General features: G+C 40.4%; 1 protein-coding gene across 6 annotated transcripts in view; it reads right to left on the bottom strand.

The window, feature by feature from the left end:
- Nucleotides 1-20,194, bottom strand: part of ELAVL4 (ELAV like RNA binding protein 4) — a 145,937-nt gene that overhangs the window by 51,018 nt on the left and 74,725 nt on the right. For all 6 annotated transcript variants that reach the window (XM_027059234.2, XM_027059232.2, XM_027059238.2 and 3 more), the window contains exon 2: nt 818-1,058. In XM_027059234.2, coding sequence (XP_026915035.1) covers nt 818-1,058 — 241 coding nt within the window. The remainder of the gene's footprint in view (nt 1-817; nt 1,059-20,194) is intronic.

Here is a 20,194-nt window from a genome sequence, read left to right as displayed (position 1 = left end):
ATATTCTCACTTCCAAAAAGATTACAGGGACACTTCACTCCAAAGAATTACAGTATCAGTGTCTGGCAAACATTAGGTCTTCAGCAAATGGCTGTTGATTAGAAAAACATCGGAAGCTAAAATGTTCAAGTATTGAAATTGTAAGGGTATTGTGTTACTATTAAGTAAAAAGTCTCCGACTTCTCAAAGAGTATCCTCAAAACAAAACAAAACAAACAAAATACCTCAAATACAGATCTTCATTAAGCTTCTCCCTCCTACTGCAGAGTAGTTTTATTCCAGAATAATCTGCTATCCTTACAGCCTATTTCTCCCAGAGACAATGGGCAGTTGTGATCTCCATCCACAATGGCTCCCCCGCCCCATTAAAACTGTCTCAGACACTGGACACACACAAGCCAAATGCTTGAGAGGAAAGGAATAGATAAAAACTAGCATGGAGTACAGGGAGGGTGGAGGGCAGAACTGAGAACTATAGAACAAAGGGAAAGGGTGGCTGATTGAGAATAAAAGGGGATCAAACCAAAGGGTTATTTCACAGAAAGTAAAGCTTGAGGAAGCTCCAAAATCTCATCTGCTTCCAAGTCCTACCAATCTGCAGAATGGTTTTATGTAGTGTACACACTTGCAGGAGCTTACGACTGTGTTCCCACGCCATCCCTGAAGGCAGGATACACGATGCAGACACTCAGATGCATTAACCATTCACCGTGCATGTGTGTGTGTGTGTGCGCGCGTGCATTCCTGCTAAGGTCTGCACATTCAACCGAACAGATAGCTGCTGATCCTAAGCTTAGAATATTGAAGAAGACCATACCTGTAATTTTGTCTCTCACGAGTTTGCAGGATTCTATTTCACCAATGCTCCCAAAGAGACTCCTGAATTCCTCCTGGGTCATGTTCTGGGGTAAATAGTTGACTATGAGGTTGGTTTTGCTGTCATCTGTGGCTGCCCCTGTCTGCATGGGAGAAGGACAGTTTCTATTGTTGCTGGAGGGTCCATTGCTTGTATTGGATGTTGGGCCATTTGACACCTGTGGCTCCATGGTGCTAATTATCTAAATAAAAATAAAAATAATAAAAATAAACCTCCTGAAATCTCAAAGACACAAAGTCTCTTTCAAGATTTTTTTAATTTTATTTTGTACTTTGAAAAGAAAGGGAACAAGATAAAGCAAGATGGAGCAAAAGAGACTGGGTTGTGAACACATCCAATTTAGAAGCATGTTTTTAACCAAAATGTTAAACTCCCTTTGCTATTTTTAGGCCAGCCCATAGATTTTGAACACAGACTAGAATGCAATGGGAACGCTCCCATTATTTTGTTAATGAAAAGCTAATTCCTGTTTTCATTACACAATCACTCTCAGAAATGTATACTTAAGCCACACCAAATTATAATTAAAATGTAAAGTAATAATCATGATTAAAATTATAGTTCCATTAAAGCTGAAAAACTAAATATAGAGGTCTATGCTCACAAGATCAAACACAGTACCTGTTTATTAACTATCTTATAAAGTAAAATGACATTAAATTAAGTGGGGGCCATTCCATATCGGAAGGGTTTGGATTGTCACTGATGTTTAAGCACTGATCAAACTTCAGATTTCATCAACACACACCAAGGAGCTAAGTCATCTGATGATTCTTCTCCCTAGCCACTCCATTACTGTTTCTCCTGGACCTCTAATAAAATAAAGAACATAAAGGAAAAGGTCTCTCTGGGTCTCCACCTTAGGTCCAGCACAGCCTGAGGCTATCCTCTCACACTTTATTCAAAAAGGACTTTCTGTGGATTTAAATACTTAATTAAACAAAAATTTCCACAAATGTGTGAACTGTTCCAGGCAGCATGTATGGGAAAAAAGACAAATAAATCTTAGTCTCTAGCCTCAAGGAGATTACAGTCTATGGAGGACACAGACCGGCAAATGGCTCACAGTAGGACAATGGGCATGTAGTAGGGGAACAATTAGCCCTGCTTTATAGGATGTGATTGAGGAAAAGTACTGAGAAGATGAAGTAGGAATAAAGTTCTACGGGAAAAATGAATTTAAGCTCATGGAGCCTGGTTGTAAAGAGGCCCTATAAGGCATGACAAACATAGAGAATCATAAAACTGCAGAGCCAGAAGTCACTTAAGGAAATAAAATCTAGTAAAATCTAGTTCAAAACTCTCATGTTTGAGATTAATTCCAGAGACATCCAGTGAACTGTGTCATCGCAAACTGGGGCAGAGCCTGGGCCTACAGTTTTCCTGGCCCCGAATGCAGCCCAGCAATCCCCCTTTTCCATTCTATCCTATCACCATCCCTTACTAGTCCTTCATGATAAGACTTCCATTGCCTCCGAAATTGATCAATTCTTTGGAAATGGAATCATGCTCTGCCTTTCACTAGCTGTGTGACTTTGAGTAAGGGACTTCAATTCTAGGAGCCTTAGTTTTCCTCATTTGTTTTTTTTGTTGTTGTTGATGTTTTTGTTTTAATTAAAAAAAATTTTTTTTACATTTATTTATTTTTGAGAGACAGAGACAGGGCACAAGTGGGGGAGGGGCAGAGAGAGAAGGAGACACAGAATCCGATGCGGGGCTCAAACCCACAAACTGTGAGATCATGACCTGAGCTGAAGTCAGACGCCCAAGTGACTGAGCCACCCAGGCACCCCTAGTTTTCCTCATTTGAAAATGGGAACACCTGCCTTGCAAGGTGGTGACATGATGTACAGAAACCACCTGAATAGTAGTGGGAATGTAATTCACATTCATTGATATTTATTTGTTTTTATTTTTTAAAAAGATTATATTTTTAAGTAATCTTCATACCCAATATTGGGCTCGAACTTACAACCCCGAAATCAAGAGTTGCACGCTCTACTGACTGAGCTAGCCAGATGCTCCCATCATTGATATTTATTAAAGTCACTCTACCAATTGTCTGACATCACTTGTCTCACTTCTCACAAGAAGGCAATGAGGCATATTCTCATATTCTCCACATCTTGTAGACAAGGAAAGCAAGGCTTAGCAGATATCGGATAACTAGCAGCTTCCATTATCATCACCATTTGGCTATTGAGAGAATTTCTGGGGGATAAGCACTTTTGTATCATACACATGTAGTAAAGTGTGCAAACCTTAAGGGTACAACTCAAAGAATGTTTACAAAGAGAACACAATTCGTACCTGAGTAGTCACCTTTCAGATCATGATATAGAACATGACTAGCATTCCAGAAGTCTTTCCTGTGTCCCCACCTCTATCATTCACACCTCCCGAAGGTAACTGACTTCTAATCCAGAGATTTGTTTTATCTGTTTTTGAACTTTAAATACATGGAATCACACAATATGTACCCTTTCATACATTATGTCTGGGTGTCATCCATGTCGTTAGATATAGTGGTAGGTTCTTCTTCTCCACTGCTGTAGAGAATTCCACTGTATAAAAATATTGGGGGCAACTGGGTGGCTCAGTCAGTTAAACATCCCACTCTGGTTCAGGTCATGATCTCATGGTTTGTGGGTTCGAGCCCTACAAAGGCTCTGTCAGTGCAGAGCCTGCTTGGGATCCACTGTCTCCCTCTCTCTCTGCCTCTCTCTCTCTCTAAAATAAATAAACATTTAAAAAATTAGGGGCACCTGGGTGGCTCAGTCAGTTAAGCGTCTGACTTTGGCTCAGGTCATGATCTCACAGTTCGTGAGTTTGAGCCCCACGTCAGGCTCTGTGATGACAGCTCAGAGCCTGGAACCTACTTCAGATTCTGTGTCTGTCTCTCTCTGCCCCTCCCCCCCTCAAAAATAAACATTAAAAAAATTTTTTAAATCACATTTTGGGGTGCCTTGGTGGCTTAGCTGGTTAAGTGTCAGGTTTTGTCTCAGGTCATGACCTCATGGTTTGTAGTTTTGAACTCCATATCGGGGTCTGTGCTGACAGCTCAGAGCCTGGAGCCTGCTTTGGATACTGTGTCTCCTTCTCTCTCTGCCCCTCCCCCACTCACACTCTGTCTCTCAAAAATAAATAAACATTAAAAAAATTTTTTTAAATCACATTTTATTTATCTCTTCTACTGTTGATAAACATTTGGTTGTTTCTAGTTTTTAACTATTTTGATAACGCTGTTATGAGCATTATGTACTTGTCTTGTGGTTTACACACACACACACATTTCTGTTGGGAATATTCCTGGGAGTCTATTTTTGGGTCATAGAATATACTTATGTTCTGCTGTAGTAGCCACTGTCAGTATCTTTTTTAAATGGCTGCACCAATTTACACTCCCACCAGCAGAGTATGAATGTTCCAGTTGCTGCACACCCTTATCAATACTCGTTGAGACTTTCTTGGTTTGGTTTCATTTTTGCTTATTTTCTCATTGAAGCAGAGTGATAAAGTAAAAAAGGAATATGTTTTTAGTCAAGGCAACAGCTGATTTAAATTGTAGTTCCACCACCTGTTAGCTATGTGCTCTCAGGCAGGTTACATCAATACTCTGAGCCTCAGTTTCCTCTTTGTAAATTGGAATAAAGCCTCTCGTGTAGGTTTATCTTCAGAAAGAATGCCTGGAGGCATAATGACTAATATTCTGCATCATGCCCTATATAGGTGTTACTTTAATTCTTTCCTCTTCTGAATGATCATAAATCGGAAATGAAACCAAAAGAAAAAAAAAGTCTCAAGAGGAGTCAGAGAAATAAGGCAGATGGAGGAAGGTGAGGAGCTTCTAAGATTCTTTATCATTATAAGTAATGTAAGTGGCTCCCCTTATCACATCATCAGAACTTTTTTCTTGGATTCAGGTCAACTGTGGGATTCTGGAAGGCTGGTTGAGACAGCAAGGAGAAAACAAAGAGTTTCTGAGAAGAATCTTGTTATTTTAAATGTTTATTTATTTGAGAGAGAAAGAGAAAGAATGGAGGAGGGGCAGACAGAGGGGGGCATAGAGGACCCAAAGCAGGCTCCAAGCAGCAGAGAGCCTGATGCAGGGCTTGAACTCACAAACCACGAGATCATGACCTGAGTCGCAATCAAGAGTTGGAATACTTAATCCACCAAGCCACCCAGGCGCCCCATCTGAAGAATCTTAAATCAAACTCTTCTCAGCACTGATAGAAACTGTACCAACACAGCCTAGTCAGCTGCTCTGTCCAGGAAACAATGAGGGAGATGCGCCCAAGGGATGTACATGCTAATGGAGATGATGTCGTAGAGCATCATCACAACTCCTGGCTGGGAGGCAGGTTTCTGCTCTGCCAAACTGTTGGGCCTCCTGGGCCTGAGCCGTGTCTCCATTTGCTGTGTCGTCTCACTGCCTCACTAAGTGTCCAGGCAACAGACACAAGGAGCACTGCCAACTTGATAAGGAACTTAAAAGCAGAATTTATCTGGTTCAGAAGGCTGGGTTGGCAGAACCACAGAGCTACCCAGCTGCTACATTTTGACTTAATGGCAAAAGTGCTAGTCCCATGATCTATAGAATACCTTCCCTGCTGTCCATATTTGTCAAGTTACCCTTCTTTTTATTTCTTTTTATTTTTTTTAATGTGTATTTATTTTTGAGACAGAGAGAGACAGAGTGCGAGTGGGGGAGGGGCAGAAAGAGAGGGAGACAGAATCTGAAGCAGGCTCCAGGCTCCTAGCTGTCAGCACAGAGCCCCGACACGGGGTTCGAATTCATGAACTGTGAGATCATGAACTGAGCCGACGTCAGACGCTTAACTGACTGAGCCACCCAGGTGCCCCTGTCAGGTTACTCTTCTTATGGCTCTCCCACAAACACCTAGAAAATATCCTGCACCGAGGCAGCCTTTTTGGCATGAATGATGGAGTATGAAGAAGAATGTAAATCATACCTAAGCATGCTGAGATTCTATGGGATCAAGACTGTTAAAGGTCACCTGACAGCCAGGTTCATCTTTTGTTCACTGGATGCTCGCCTCACAGACATGTGTGGTGAAAGCCAGCACTTGTCCATGTAAACATCTCACAGGTTTCCTTGCTCCAGAGAAGCCTAGGAAGCATCGAGTCTGCAGTAAAGTCATGTCAGTTCCCCAACCATCTTCCCCTACATCTTATGTGCATTTCTTAAATTATGCTGACTCCTGGACTGGAGCCCCATCTGTAGATCAGACAACCTTAACTGGGCTCAAACTTTTGAAAAGGATCGATGAGATGCAATATTTGGTACTGAGCTACTTCAACCGACCAAACCTATAAATTAGGTCAAGTCATTCTTGGCTTATGGAGATGGAGCTCTCTTTGCTCTGCACACAAACTACAATTATCCTTTTGTGTATTCAGAAAGAACTGATGAAAATACACACAATCACACAGAGTTTGCTCAATAAAAAAGTACAATGCTAAAGCTGAGAAACACTTGCAAATGTTTAACACACATCACATAGTAAGCCCCTCACTCATCTTAATGATGCATTCCAGGATACAAGACAGGCTTAAAAAAAGGAATCACAAATGTAAAATGTCAGAATCAAATCCAACACACAAGTGAACCAAGAGGATTTTAAAACATTACTTGGAAAATAAGAGAAATTGCCAAGGTCTAAAGATATGGAACCCAAGAATATTAAACTGCAATATTTTAAGGTTATATGACGTCTTTAACGAGAGGACACCTGTAATCTCAACTTGGGGAACAGACCAGAGGTAAACGTACGTTAGCAGGAAGTATATCCTCCAATAAGTGCAGAGGCTGGCTTCACAAGATCAGAAGACTTCCTTCCCCAGGCTAAAGCCTTTGATATTCTAACAGCACAATTTTCATTGCAAATAAATATATCAGTTACTCAAGTGTGACTATGTATTTTCATGAAACAGTCTGTGTGGGTCTCATGGCCAACTTTGCAGCTGACCAGGTTCCAAACCATTTTTGCCCTCCTTCCCTCTTACGAATGGCAATTAAGAACAGAATTACAGTGAGCATCCAGGATACAGCATTGAGGAGGTTCAGTTGACTTCAACTCTAATGGTTGTACAAAGCACTGCATTAAATCTTTTATGTTCCTGTGATATATTTTAAGAAACATTATACAGGCAGAAAATTTCAGGGATAAACTATTAAAGCAGTGCACAATAACATAGGCACTCAAATCCTGTCATTGTAAATGTCAATGATTTGAATGACTAATTATTCACACTCAACGCATTAACCTCACCCCTCCCACCACTTTTTTTTCAGAAAAATATACAACAAAAGCAAGAGGGAAGGCCTCAGACATGCAGCTGCTGGATTAGCACTCAGGGATATTTATCTCTGTGGAGGGAGGTAAGAAGCAGAGGCCAGGCTCAGCCTCATTCTTAAGGTGCTCCTGAAAAAAACAGCCCATCGTAGTGTCTCCATCGCCACAATCCTGGGTCCTTAGGCCCATAGCCTTAATTACCTGCTCAATCCCATCTTTTATTTTGTCCCCCCAAAGGTATCTGCTTCACTGTTTCCTGGACTTGTCAGGTCAGATGCACATAAAAAATGGGGTTTATTTCCATTATGGCTAGATCTTAGAATGCTAGATGAACAGAGATGGAGCCCCGGAGTGCCAGGCACTGTGCTGGGCCCTGAGGACACAGAGACAACAAAGACAAAGAGATAGCCCTCATTGAGTTCCTGATGGAGATGCATGACAGATACCAGAGAACACTAAGGACCACAAAACCCAACCCCATAATGTTAACAATGAGGAAACCTAGGACCAGAAAGGGGAAATTACTTGCCCTGGGTGATACTGCTAGTTAGAGCAGGAAATGGGACTTAAGCCCAGGTCTACAGACTACCTCTCTTGTGTACTCTTGTGACAATGCAGACATGGACATTTAGATGAGGGTTTATTTCTCCTTTTCTGGGAAGAGGGAGTAAGGTGGCCATATCATAAAAATGCCCTTGAACAGAGGTGTGGAGACATGTTTATCTCCATGCTTTATTGAGTATAGCACTTTACAGTTTACAAAGAATGGTGACCTGAGCTCCATAGCTCAGAGAACACATCTGTTTTGTTTATTATAGCATCTCCTGCATGTAGAACAGCGCCTGATGATTCTAAGTTCTGGATAAAGGACTATTGAATGAATGAAAGTCCTTGCACGTTCAGTAGTTGACTAGATCCCTCAAACAACCCTGTAAAGTACAAGCCAAAAAGGTATTAATGTCATCCCATTCTTAAATATAACAAAAGAGGGCAGAATACTTACTGAGTACCCACTATATGCCAGGCATACATTTAGATATCATTTCATATACAGATTGTAAGAGGCATTTGTTCAAGCAGGAGGGCTGAATCTTTGGCTGACATGAGCCCCCTTGAGAACCTGTTGAATGCCTTTTTCCATTCTCCCCAGAAAAATGTACACACACACACACACACACACACACCCCATTTTACGTACACTAAAGGCAATCCTTTGTCTCCAGATTGAAATCCTCCAGCTGATTCTAAGAATAGCAATACAATCAAAGTGCAAAAACTTCCCTTCCTTCCCAAATCTTTCTTTTCATGTAACTTCTTGTTCTCAGAATTCATGAATTCATTAACCAAACAAATATTTATTGCCAAAGGGTCTACATGTCAGAGGAGAGAGCAAGCATGTCTTATGGCCAGAAGGTCCTTTAAGTATATTAAACCGGACTATTGTAAAATTCTAAAAATGTACTTAAAGTCTCCTTTAATATTTCTTCCATCAGCTCATGGACTCCTCACAGTTCCTTCTGTCCTTCACTCTTCACAAGGCTTTCATCTGCTCAAATCTGGGGAAAGACTAGAGATATAGGGCTGGTCTTCCTCTTCACAACTAAGGACAGTTATTGTCCCGGGCACCAGAGAGCCACCTTGGAGGCCCTACCACAGCCCCCTCACCAATCCTGTCTGCCATACTGTGGCCTTACTCCAATATTTTCCATAAAAATGCAGTCCCACAATAAACTGCTTGGTCTTGCATTTACATATCTTAACCCACTTTACACTCTCAGGATTTACTTCATGAGACACATAAAGGGTTACGACTTTATGTTACAGGAACCTGTGCTATGGTAAAACGCAAGACTGATATTCGTCATCCAAGAGCCCAGTGCAGGGCCCTTGTACTCCTATCACGGCAGTTCTCAACTTCTGGTTTTCCGGAGGAGGGGTGGCCTCAAGGCTCAATCTAGGCAAAAAGACCAAGAGAAAAGAAACTAAGAAGGTCACAGGAATATGGTGCTTCTTTTCCAAATACTCTCCCCTTTACTTTTAATGCCCTCTAAATGTCAGCATTCCCAGAAACTAGAAAGATGGAGTGTACTGATTGCAAACATGTCTCAGGTGTGTACATCTGAGACACACGCACACACGTATTTTATTCAATATTTTAATGAGTATTGAAAGGTGTTTTCTTTTACCATGTTGGAAGAACTTTTGAAAATTTATGTATAAAGGCTAACCCTTATGTAATAGAACAAGCGCTCCCGAGAGCATGAAGAATAATGTTTACCAAGGGCAGTCACTGAATCGAACCATTAAAGAAATAGATTTAAATTATTCATGAGAACAAAAATAAAAGTCCTAATTCTCTTTGTAGGCATTTCCCACTTAACCCTTATAAAATCCTGACACGCAGTATGTTAGACTCTGGTGGTGCAGCCCAGACTACTGCATCTCACCCGCCTTTCAAAAGCCTGAAAAACAAATCCCCAAAGTTAGAAAATTACACAGCAGGCTCTGTGTTCCTGAAGACAGATATTATTTTTAGGAATAATTCCTCACTTCTCTTCTTGCTCCTTTAAAGATACTAAAAATGTCTTTACAACCCCCAATTTCATATTTTTTAAAAGTTTTATCCATCAGCTCATAAAATCCACACTCTCCCCTCCTTCTCTTCAAGAGGCTTTAATTCACTCAAGTCCCTTCAGATTAATATTTTTTTCTAAATGCAATGCTTTCCTGGTTATGATTCAACTGGGAGGGAGACACATGTTATTAATGGGTTCCAAGAGCAGGGGCTGAGATTGATGATCTGATCACTCTAAGAAAAGGGAACTTGGGAATATACTCACCCCGCACCCCCGCGCCCCCCACCAAATTACAAGTGATGACTCACAAAAGACCCCTGGAGCAGAAGAATCTGGCTGAAGACTGCACTCATGTCCCTCAAAAACATTTGTACCAAGTTTCCCTAATTCTGCTGGAAGGTGACTAGAAAACTCTAGAAAAAATATTTAATTCCAACTGGGGAAAACATGCTGACAGTTTAATAGTACCTTTGGGTAGATGCACAAATAACCTGAAAGACCTATTTACTCTAGGAAGTTATGTGGTAATAAATTCTCAGCATATCCTTAAAACAAGTGTGTTCAAGTCAACACAAGTTTATTGAATGCTATTAAAGACCAAGGCATTGTTCTAGGAATACAGAAAACAAAACTAATTTGGTCCCTGCCTTTAGAGTGTTCAAGTTAGGAGGATGGAAAGGGAGGGCAGATAAACAAATAATTAACTAAAACCAGTTGTATATACCCCTTTCTTTAAGCAATTGCCTCCAGAGTTTCTCTAATGACTCTCCCTCCTTCCCAAAAAAGCACATACATGAGATATACACGGACAAGTTCTGATACCGTACTGACAGTCCTGTTTCCAGTCTAAATGCTTACGTCCTAAACAAATGACTGTTTGTAACAAGGAGGTAAGCTTAAGGCATTACTCCTTTGAAACAGCATCTTCTTCACTGGAGAGGAACACTAGGCATGCCAAAAGTATTCTCAGTGGGGGTAGTCAGGTTTTTTAAAAACTCAGCAGTCGCTGGAGAGAACAAGAGGCATTAATACTTAAAATAGCAGGGCCAGCGTGGATATGAAAAGCATAATCAAAATTTAATTTCTCTTAGGCATTATTCTCAAATTCACAGAAATCCAAGTTTTTAATCTTCCTCCCCAGATACAGCACACACATTTCTCCTCCTAAATAAATACTGGCCTCCTTTATATCTTACAGTGTTTCTTTAGGGCTTTAGTTTGGGCCTAAAATGATTTCCTGGTATGCCTGTCCTGGGGCAGTCCTAGTAAAACCCCTGGGTACTTGGTTTTAGCAGACTTTTACAGCAAACCTTCCAGAGCCGAGGGATGACCCGGCCATCCAGTTCATTATAAAGATGAGGAAACCTTTCTGTCACCACCCCTTGAACCCCCAATTCAGTGCTCTTTTCCAAAATAAAGATCATCTCAAACTTTCAATAAGCCTTCTTTGTTAAAGACAGATTTGAAAAGCGCAAATGTTTTCATTTCAATATAAATACAATTTCATGGCCAAGCTCTCGCTTTCTGCAAAAATATTAGATCTAATAAAAAAATCAACAGGAGGGGCACCTGGGTGGCTCAGTCGGTTAAGCGTCTGATGTCAGCTCAGGTTATGATCTCACAGTTTGTGAGCTCAAGCCCCGGGTCAGGCTCTGTGCTGACAGCTCAGAGCCTGGAGCCTGCTTCAGATTCTGTGTGTCTTTCTCTCTCTGCCCCTCCCCCCTTCTCATTTTCTCTCTCCCTCTCTTAAAAATAAACAAACACTAAAAAAAAACTTCAAAAAAAACTTCAAAAAATCAATTGGAAAACAATTCCTTTCCCATTCTACCCCTTAAGCTTCTAAACTCTGAATATTTAATGTGGACAAAATAACCAAAATGCCTCAGAATTAGCTATGGGTACCTGTCGGGGCAGGAACCAGTTGTGATGGTAGACACGTCATCTTCATACAAAGAACATCAATGGATAATTTGTAAAATTGCTTCCAGAATTATCAAGTTGAGCTTCTTTTTTTTAAGTTTATTTATTTATTTTGAGAGAAACAAAGCCTGACTGTGCATGCGCTCATGTGCCTGCGCGAGTGGGGGAGGGGCAGGGAGGAAGAGAGGCAGAATCCCAAGCAGGCTCCACACTGTCCACTGGAGCCCTATTTGGGGCTTGAACTCATAAACCAACCATGAGATCATGACCTGAGCCCACCAAGAGTCAGACTCTTAACTGACTGGACCACCCAGGCACCCCAAGTTAAGCTTATCTTCTGATTAAATGCATAATCAATAGCCAGTGGCATAAATATTGTATACTTATAAAGTGCCTGGCTGGTGGCTCAGAGTGTAAGCAAACTCACCGGGATTCAGCTGAACGAAGCAATGTGTTATTCTGCATCTGTATCATGATCTGCACCATGGGGTCACTCCTCCGCATTTGTGTTAATGCACACTCAGATTAAATTCTTCAGAAATACAAATAAAATTTTTAAAAAAAAAAAAATTTTTTTTAATGTTTATTTATTTTTGAGACAGAGAGACAGAGCATGAACGGGGGAGGGGCAGAGAGAGAGGAAGACACAGAATCGGAAGCAGGCTCCAGGCTCTGAGCCATCAGCCCAGAGTCCAACGCGAGGCTCGAACTCACAGACCGCGAGATCGTGACCTGAGCTGAAGTCGGACGCATAACCGACTGAGCCACCCAGGTGCCCCTAAAATGTTTTTTTTTTATTGTGAAAATTTGTATTTGTTTTCTTAACAAACCTGGGTGGGAATGGGGAGGATAGTGAAGGGAAGTAGAGGGAGTCAGTATCTAGAAAATTCTATACAGGACAACCTTCTCTTTGTTAAGAATTGTATAATGCCAATGGTTCTTCCAATTGTGCAATTCAAAGGAGAAAAGATTATTTGGGGGCATACTGAAGCTAAAGATACTAAGTGAAATAAACAGTTCTCAGCACCTCAGTGTATGTGTAAGTGGCCATGGTAAATTAGACCTGTGGACAATTCACACAGCCTCATGTTATATCTACGTGTTCATTACTGAAAAAATCTTGAACGTCATTCTGATAGGGCAGTTTTAAATTTGAAAATTACTTTATCACATTTGAAATTTTATTTTTAATTTTTTCCTCTTCTGAATTTCTTTCTTTCTTCCCTTCCTTCTCTCTCCTTTTTTTCTTCTTTTTTTTACTAAGAAGGATTCATTAGAAAAAAAGACTTTTTGACCTGATAGGGGAACTTTTTTCCTCACACTACCTCAGAGAGTTATTTGGGACTACCATTCATCCTGGACACCCCCTGGGAAGGCAGATGGGTGTGAGTAAAATGGGACTCTAGCCTAACAGCGTTCCTAAGAACGCAGACCTAGGCTGGGAGAAGTGTATCTCTGAATTATTTGTGGACAGCTTGTTCACATAGAACATAGAAATTCAAGGTTTGCAACTGTCAAGCTTTAAGGTGCAGTGAAATAGTCTCATTCACATTGGTGGAAATGTAAACTGGCACAATTTTTCTGAACCTTACGTTCATATTCTTGGACCCAAGGATCCATTCTGAAGCTCAGAAAAGCATTGTAAAATTCTAAAGACCAAAAGTATGCATGATAAAGTATATTATGAAAAGTGTATCTTAGAAGAGTGAAAAAATAGAAACAACCTAAGGGCCCAACAAGAGGGGATGACTAAGTAAGTTACTGTATAGTTTTGCGACACAGTATTCTGCAGCTGTTAAAATTATGTTTATAATGGGTTTTATAACAGAAGAAAACATGTATGATAAATGTAGAAAAAAGTGAAATAAAAACTGATTATCTTGATTACATAAACATGTACAATGTAGGAGGGAAAAGTAAAAATACTAACAATAAAGGGTGGGATTATAGGTGACTGTTACACTCGTCTCTATCTTTATTTTCCAAGTTTTTGTCTTACAATGAAAATACAGCACTTTTATAATCTGAAAGGAAGTTATTTTTAAAAATGAAAGAAAATGTCAAATCCTTCAAACCAGTTTGGAGTCACAGTATTAAAAATTATTCCATCTCCTTCCCAGAGCTGTCCTGCGGGATCTCTCCTTGGCCACACTCTGCTCCTACATTAGAGGACACATAGGAGCCCAAATGAATAAAAATCGCATTTCTTGAAACGGCCTGTGATTCAGTCTCTCCTTCACCTAAATCACTGTGTATTAGCAAGGTTACAATCTAAGTCTGCCTTATCGTCTGGCAGCAACCTTCAGGAGGACAGCAAGGAGAGAAGATGATTTATAAGAAAACCATTCCCTGGATCGGGGAGTGAAAAGTACTGATCCGTTCTAAAAGCTCCTGCTGACAAACTCTGATATTATGAACATTCTGCACTTGGACAAAAAGCTCCCACTTTTCTTAATTACATGGTCTGAGCAGGAGCCTGCTTTTAGGATCTGCCCAATCACACAACAGCCATTTATTTTCCCAACCGCAGCTGCCAAAATTTCCCTGATCTCTGTTCTGTGCTCCATCTTCAAGGACATCTTGTGAATGTATGACACTGTCAAGCAGCATTCCATGCCATGCTTTTTAAGCTTCTCTCTCTCTCTTTCCTGCATACAGAGATCTTCCTAATACATATGTATTAAAAATCTCACGAACAAAAAGCAAAGTGGAGAGGAAAAAAAAATCACAAATACCACGTATCAGAATGTTTGTCTACTTTAAGACTAATACTTTATTATGACAATGAACCACTAACACTCTTTGTCCTCTGTATGATTGGTTTCCTTTAGTTTTATGGACTCTGCATCTTGTAATTCATTGTGTCTCCTCTTTGTAATACTGCTAGAAAAATGAGGAGCAAATTTGTAGCCCTCTGTGTTTAAGGAAAGAACACAGAATCTCCCTGCAAACTTTTGATTGTTTTTAATGTTTGTTTTATTTTTGAGAGAGAGAGCAAGGGGCAGAAAGAGAGACAGAGGATCTAAAGCGGGCTCTGTGCTGACAGCAGAGACCCTGATGCGGGCCTTGAACTCATGAACCACGAGATCATGACCTGAGCTGAAGTCGGCTGCTTAACTGACTGAGCCACTCAGGGGCCCCTTGATTCTTTTTCAACACAAACTTAACCTCTGAATTTATCTTGGTTTTTTTTTTTATTCTCTTAATTTTCCTTCACCTCAATTTCCTCATTGTTCTATTTTTTTTAAAAAGAAAAATAGATGTATTTTTACATATTTTATGATGTTGCCTTATAACAACAGAGAATTTTGGATTTGAATAAAGAACAAGTTAATATTTTTATCTTCACAAATCATCTTTTGTCTTTCAAAATATGCTTCTGAAATCTCACTAATTCATATAATTGGACAAAAGTCAAACTGGCATTTTAAAAATTCAGAAATGGTAAGACTTTTTAAAACACAGGATAAAGTTTCAAAATTGTTACCTTTATACTAAAATTTAAACTGCATTATATATAATTCTCAGATAAGACCCTTGTAGAACTAATTTAATAAGTCCCTAAGAATAATTTGGATACATGTATATACACTAAGGTATTGAAGAGTTTACATCTTTGAGTCAGGAAACCATGTCCTTTGAAAGTAAATTTGCTTGGCAAACTGCTCCAATTCTTGATATATTCTTTTTATCCCAGAAATTTATCTTAAAAAAAAAAACAAAACAATGAAAGGCTAACAATATTCAGAGTCAGCTGTTGTCAAATTAACAAATTTTAGGGCAAACTAAATTTTTTTTAATTATAGGCATACTTTAAAGCAAGTCAAAAGTTTAAAAAAATTTTTTTAATGTTTACTTATTTTTGAGAGAAAGAGAGAGACAGAGTGCAAGTCGAGGAGGGCAGAGAGAGAGGGACACAGAATCTGAAGCAGGCTCCAGGTTCTGAGTTGTCAGCATAGAGCCCGATGTGCGGCTGGAACTCACGAACAGTGAGTTGGGACGCTTAACCAACTGAGCCACCCAGCAAGCCACCCAGGTGCCCCAGCAAGTCACAATTTAATAATGACAATATTGAACTTCATTTGAATAGCTCTTCCCCACAACTGAAGTTAGTTCTTAAAAGAAGAGGAAAGGCAGCACAAAGGAACAAAAGTCAAGCTAACTTCCTTAACGTCAATGAGTTCCTTCAATGGGCCAGAAGCCATTATGATAAATGCCTGAGATACAGGAGAGAAAGGGGTTTCCTGCCTGCAAGGAAATAAATAAATCAGTAAATAAGTAATTACTCTATAATGTCATAAATGTGGTAATGGAGAAGTATATACAAAGTGCCCAGCAAAGTCCCTGCCTGGAATATAGCAAAGGCCCAATAAATGGAGATCCTGTGATAACACTGATTAAAAAGTGCTTTGGGTTACACAGGAAAATGTTTAGGCAAGCAATTACCATGAACTTCTAATACTACCAACAGCACATAATAAACAGTGATAGATGTAGTCAGGTAGGTTACTTCACTTAATTCTCCCACAACTGTGCAAAGTAGGTAACTGTCGTTGCCCCTACTTACAGTTGGGGAAACCAAGGCTTGAAGAAGTGAAGTCACTCTACATAGGATGAAGGAGAAGTGAGGCCTGAGGCAGTATCTGCTCTCACTCAGCCAGAACCACAACTTGAACTCAAGTGTGAAACCAAACTCTGTCCCTTCTGAAACCTCCAAGTCAGAGGAAAGAGCTCCTATCACCATAAAATGCAACCCCAATGGTCTTGGGAGAAAGTAAATGATCGAATCCAATTAAAAACCTACTGGGCTATATATCTACCATTAGTCATTAAAACTGTCAAATAAATGGATGCTAGAGGAAAATCTTAGTTCAAAATTCCACATGGTGTACAGGCAAGAGCATGAAGTTTGGAGTTTGTATTTGAAAACTGGCTCCAGCCTTGACCGTGGTTTAGACACTTAAGACTCTGAATTGCAATTTAAATTTACTCATCTGAAAAATACACATAATTCTATCTGCCTTGCAGGGTGGTTGTGAAGATGAAAAATAACAAATTTAAGGCATCTGGCTCAGAACTTGGCACACAGTAAGGACACAATACATGTTCATTCCCCTTGTCAAAATTGTAACATTCTAAAAACATATCCCCATTAAAATGAGGCAGTAAAGTTGACTAGAGCTGGTAACATTTATCCTTGGAATTTAATTTCTGAAATGGAAAAAAATACTTAAAAATGTTAGTACTCATCACCTATGTCAATAGCTATTTCCTTCATCTTCAAAATGTTTCACAAACATTAATAAATTCTCACAATAATACCAGTAAGGAACATACAGAGCAAAGGGAAAGGGATTAAGTGAACTTTAAAAAGTGAGTAATGAAATCACCATTTTTAACACTTACAAACATAATTTCTGGTACACTTTGCCTTTTTAAAACACCCTCTACTGTGAGTGGCTTAAAGTTAGATACTTCAAATGTAAAGTGCAGTCACTCAGGTTTCTGATTTCCCAAGAGGAAAAACCCTCTTGTTTTCATGGGAAATTTCAGGAAATTGCCACAGTGCTCTCTGTGGAAGGATAGCAGAGGGCATTTCTGACTTTCCACATGGACCTGCTCAGGGTAGAAGCATAGGTTGTCTGTCCTTGGTGCACCCTCCACTTGGACTGCTCCTTCCTTCCTGTGGACCCCAAGGAGCAGCTACGTTGACCACATGCACTTCAGGAGAATTTTACAGGGCACTGTTGGAAAGGTGTGGTGGGAAGTGCAGAGATAACACAGAAAGTGTTATCTTCCTGCAGAAATGGAATGAAGCCTTACAAAGTCACTGGAAAGAATTCTTTAAATCACATGTTAGACTCAGGGGATTTTATAAGCACATTCACACCCAGCACCCCATTTCATCTTCATGAAGACCCTGAGAGATGAGTGGGCTTTGCCCCCCTCCCCTATCATTTGTATTTTACAGGTGAGCAAACCAGGGGCTAAGCAGCAAACAGAAAGCAGAGTGACTAGCCCTGGTTCCCAAGGTACAGAGCTGGGATCTGACCCCGGGTCTTCCTGTCACTGACTCTCATCTTCCTCCTTTACCCACCACAACCTCCATAAACCCTGGAAATCACCCTCCCAGCAACATTTTCTCCAGCCTGCAAGGACAAACTAGAACATGCTGTGGTCTCTCCCGTGCCACACTCTGCGCAGGCACTCCTGTTGGCCTGGAAAGCTGTCCTCTCCCACCACCAGGCCTAACAGACCTTCCCCAACACCCCATCTTTCCCCAGCTCCCACCTCTATCCTTTGTACATGCTTCCGTCATGGACATTTACCACACAGCCTCGAGACTCTCCATCTTCCTGTCTTTATCGCTGGACTGTGAGCTCCTTGAGGACAGGGGCTGTGTTTGATTCATTTGTAACCCCAAGGACCAGTGCAGAGCTCCAGGTTTTGTTGGCAGAATAAATGAATAAACAGGCGGCTCTCCAGGTGCTCACCTGCTCTCCATAGCTAAATCTGCTTTCCTTGCTCTGTTCCCCACCATTCCTCTCTCATCATAAACCTCTCTTGTATCTTTCTCAGCTCTTCAAAATCAATTTAAAAATAACAGCACTTTTGGGGCACCTGAGTGGCTTAATGGGTTGAGCATCTGACTTTGGCTCAGGTCATGATCTCATGGTTCGTGAGTTCAAGCCCCACATTGGGCTCGCTGCTGTCAGCCCACAGCCCACTTCAGATCCTCTGTCCCCCTCTCTCTGCCCCTCCCTCTCTTGTGCTAACTCGAAAAAATAAATAAAAACATTAAAAAAAATAAGAGCACCTTTATCTTTTAAAGCTATATTGCACTTATCACGCTTGTCTTCCTCAACTTCTTTCAAACTGTCCCCAAAGACTGTATTTTTAAGGCCATTTTCTGGGGAAGGCCATCTTCATAGCCTCTTTTCCTTTACCATTCATTCATTCCAACTCAGACTGCCTCTGTTTCAGGCCTAAACTCATATTTTATTTTCACTTTGGGTCTAAATCTGGCTAAGGGCTACAGGTTAAGAGTCCCACAGAACACCTGCACCTAGGAGAGTTGCTACAAGTCACACAGGCAGAAGCCAAAGCCAATGGAGACTCAATACTTTGCTATAACAACTATCAAAGCTAATGACTTGCGTGTTATTTAAAAAAAAAAAACAAATGATTGAATAAACCATCATATAATTACTTCTACTTCCATTCAATTCAAATCAATTTAAACACTTATCCAATATCTATCTATCTAATGGTTAGGAACACAGGCACCAGAGCCTGAATGCCTAAGTTCAGCTTTGTGATTTTGGGCATGTTACTTAACAATTCTGTGTCTTAAGTTTTCTCAGTGTTGACAGTGTTTATAGAAATGTGGCAAAGATTAAATGTATTATTATGATTAGATGACTGAGTTCCATGGCATTTGATCCCTGCCATTGAGGAATTTAGTCTTGTAAGGGGTGGGGGATGGCAGTGGTTAATGGACAGATCTGTGAATAGACAAAATTCCAAAATGCAACAAGGCAGGTACCATAGTCTGCCTTCTGTGGTATGTATGTCTTTTCCATGTCTTTACATGTGTGCTTCCTCTCCTCCCACTAAAATGCTTCTCCCACCACCATCTAAATAACTGGGCCATGTTGCAAAGTTCAGTTGAAGTCTGACTTCCTGACCCAGATGGCCTTGGCACCTCCTCTCTTTGCTTTGCTGTGGCATTCACACTCCACATTCGGTCACAGTCTACCTGCCTGTCTCCCCACTGACTGGGAGCTCCTGGAGAACACGGCCTGAATTTTAGTTGACTTCTTGCTCCAGGCATGGAGTACACAGGAAGAATCCGACCAAAGCCTGCTAAATGAATCAGTGATCAGCGGCAGGTGCAGGGTGCCAGGAGGGTTTAGAGGGAGAGAACACAGGAACATTGCACGAGACTTCCTTTTTTCCCAACCCACCAGGCTCTGCAGTGTGCTGAGAAAACCATAAGAGAAACTTGTGGTTCTATATTTTTGAATCCTTTCCTTAAGCCTTTTCTTCACTCTTCCTGCGCTGTTTATTTTAGATGAGTACAGGCATGAAGATCAAAACAAATGTGAACTAGTGGCTAAGGGGGGGCACATAAATTTTGGGAGACTCACAATCGTAACATGCCACTAAACACAAGAAGAGGAAAATATTTAGGGCTTCACCCGGAGCTCTGCACAAAAGGTGCACTGCCAAATGTTCAGTTATTCTTCTACTCTTAAGAGTGTTTGATGCAGAATTCTGCTTTTTTTTTTAAGTAATTTAAATCTACACATTGCAAATGAAAACAAAAGAGCTTTGGCAACAGAATAAACAGTATCTCTCCTTTTTTAATCTTAAGATTTTAATCTAATTTTATGCAATAGTATACACAATGGAGAGAGGAGATAAAAATACATAAAATATACATATCTATATTTTAAAACTAATGCTTTCTGGTTGCTTTCATCATGTAGGTTTATTTA

Source organism: Acinonyx jubatus, chromosome C1 (assembly GCF_027475565.1).
Source record: "Acinonyx jubatus isolate Ajub_Pintada_27869175 chromosome C1, VMU_Ajub_asm_v1.0, whole genome shotgun sequence".
In the NCBI taxonomy this organism is placed as follows: Eukaryota; Metazoa; Chordata; class Mammalia; order Carnivora; family Felidae; genus Acinonyx; species Acinonyx jubatus.
The sequence above is the reverse complement of the archived record's forward strand: the minus strand, read 5'-3'. Positions and strand labels throughout refer to the sequence as shown.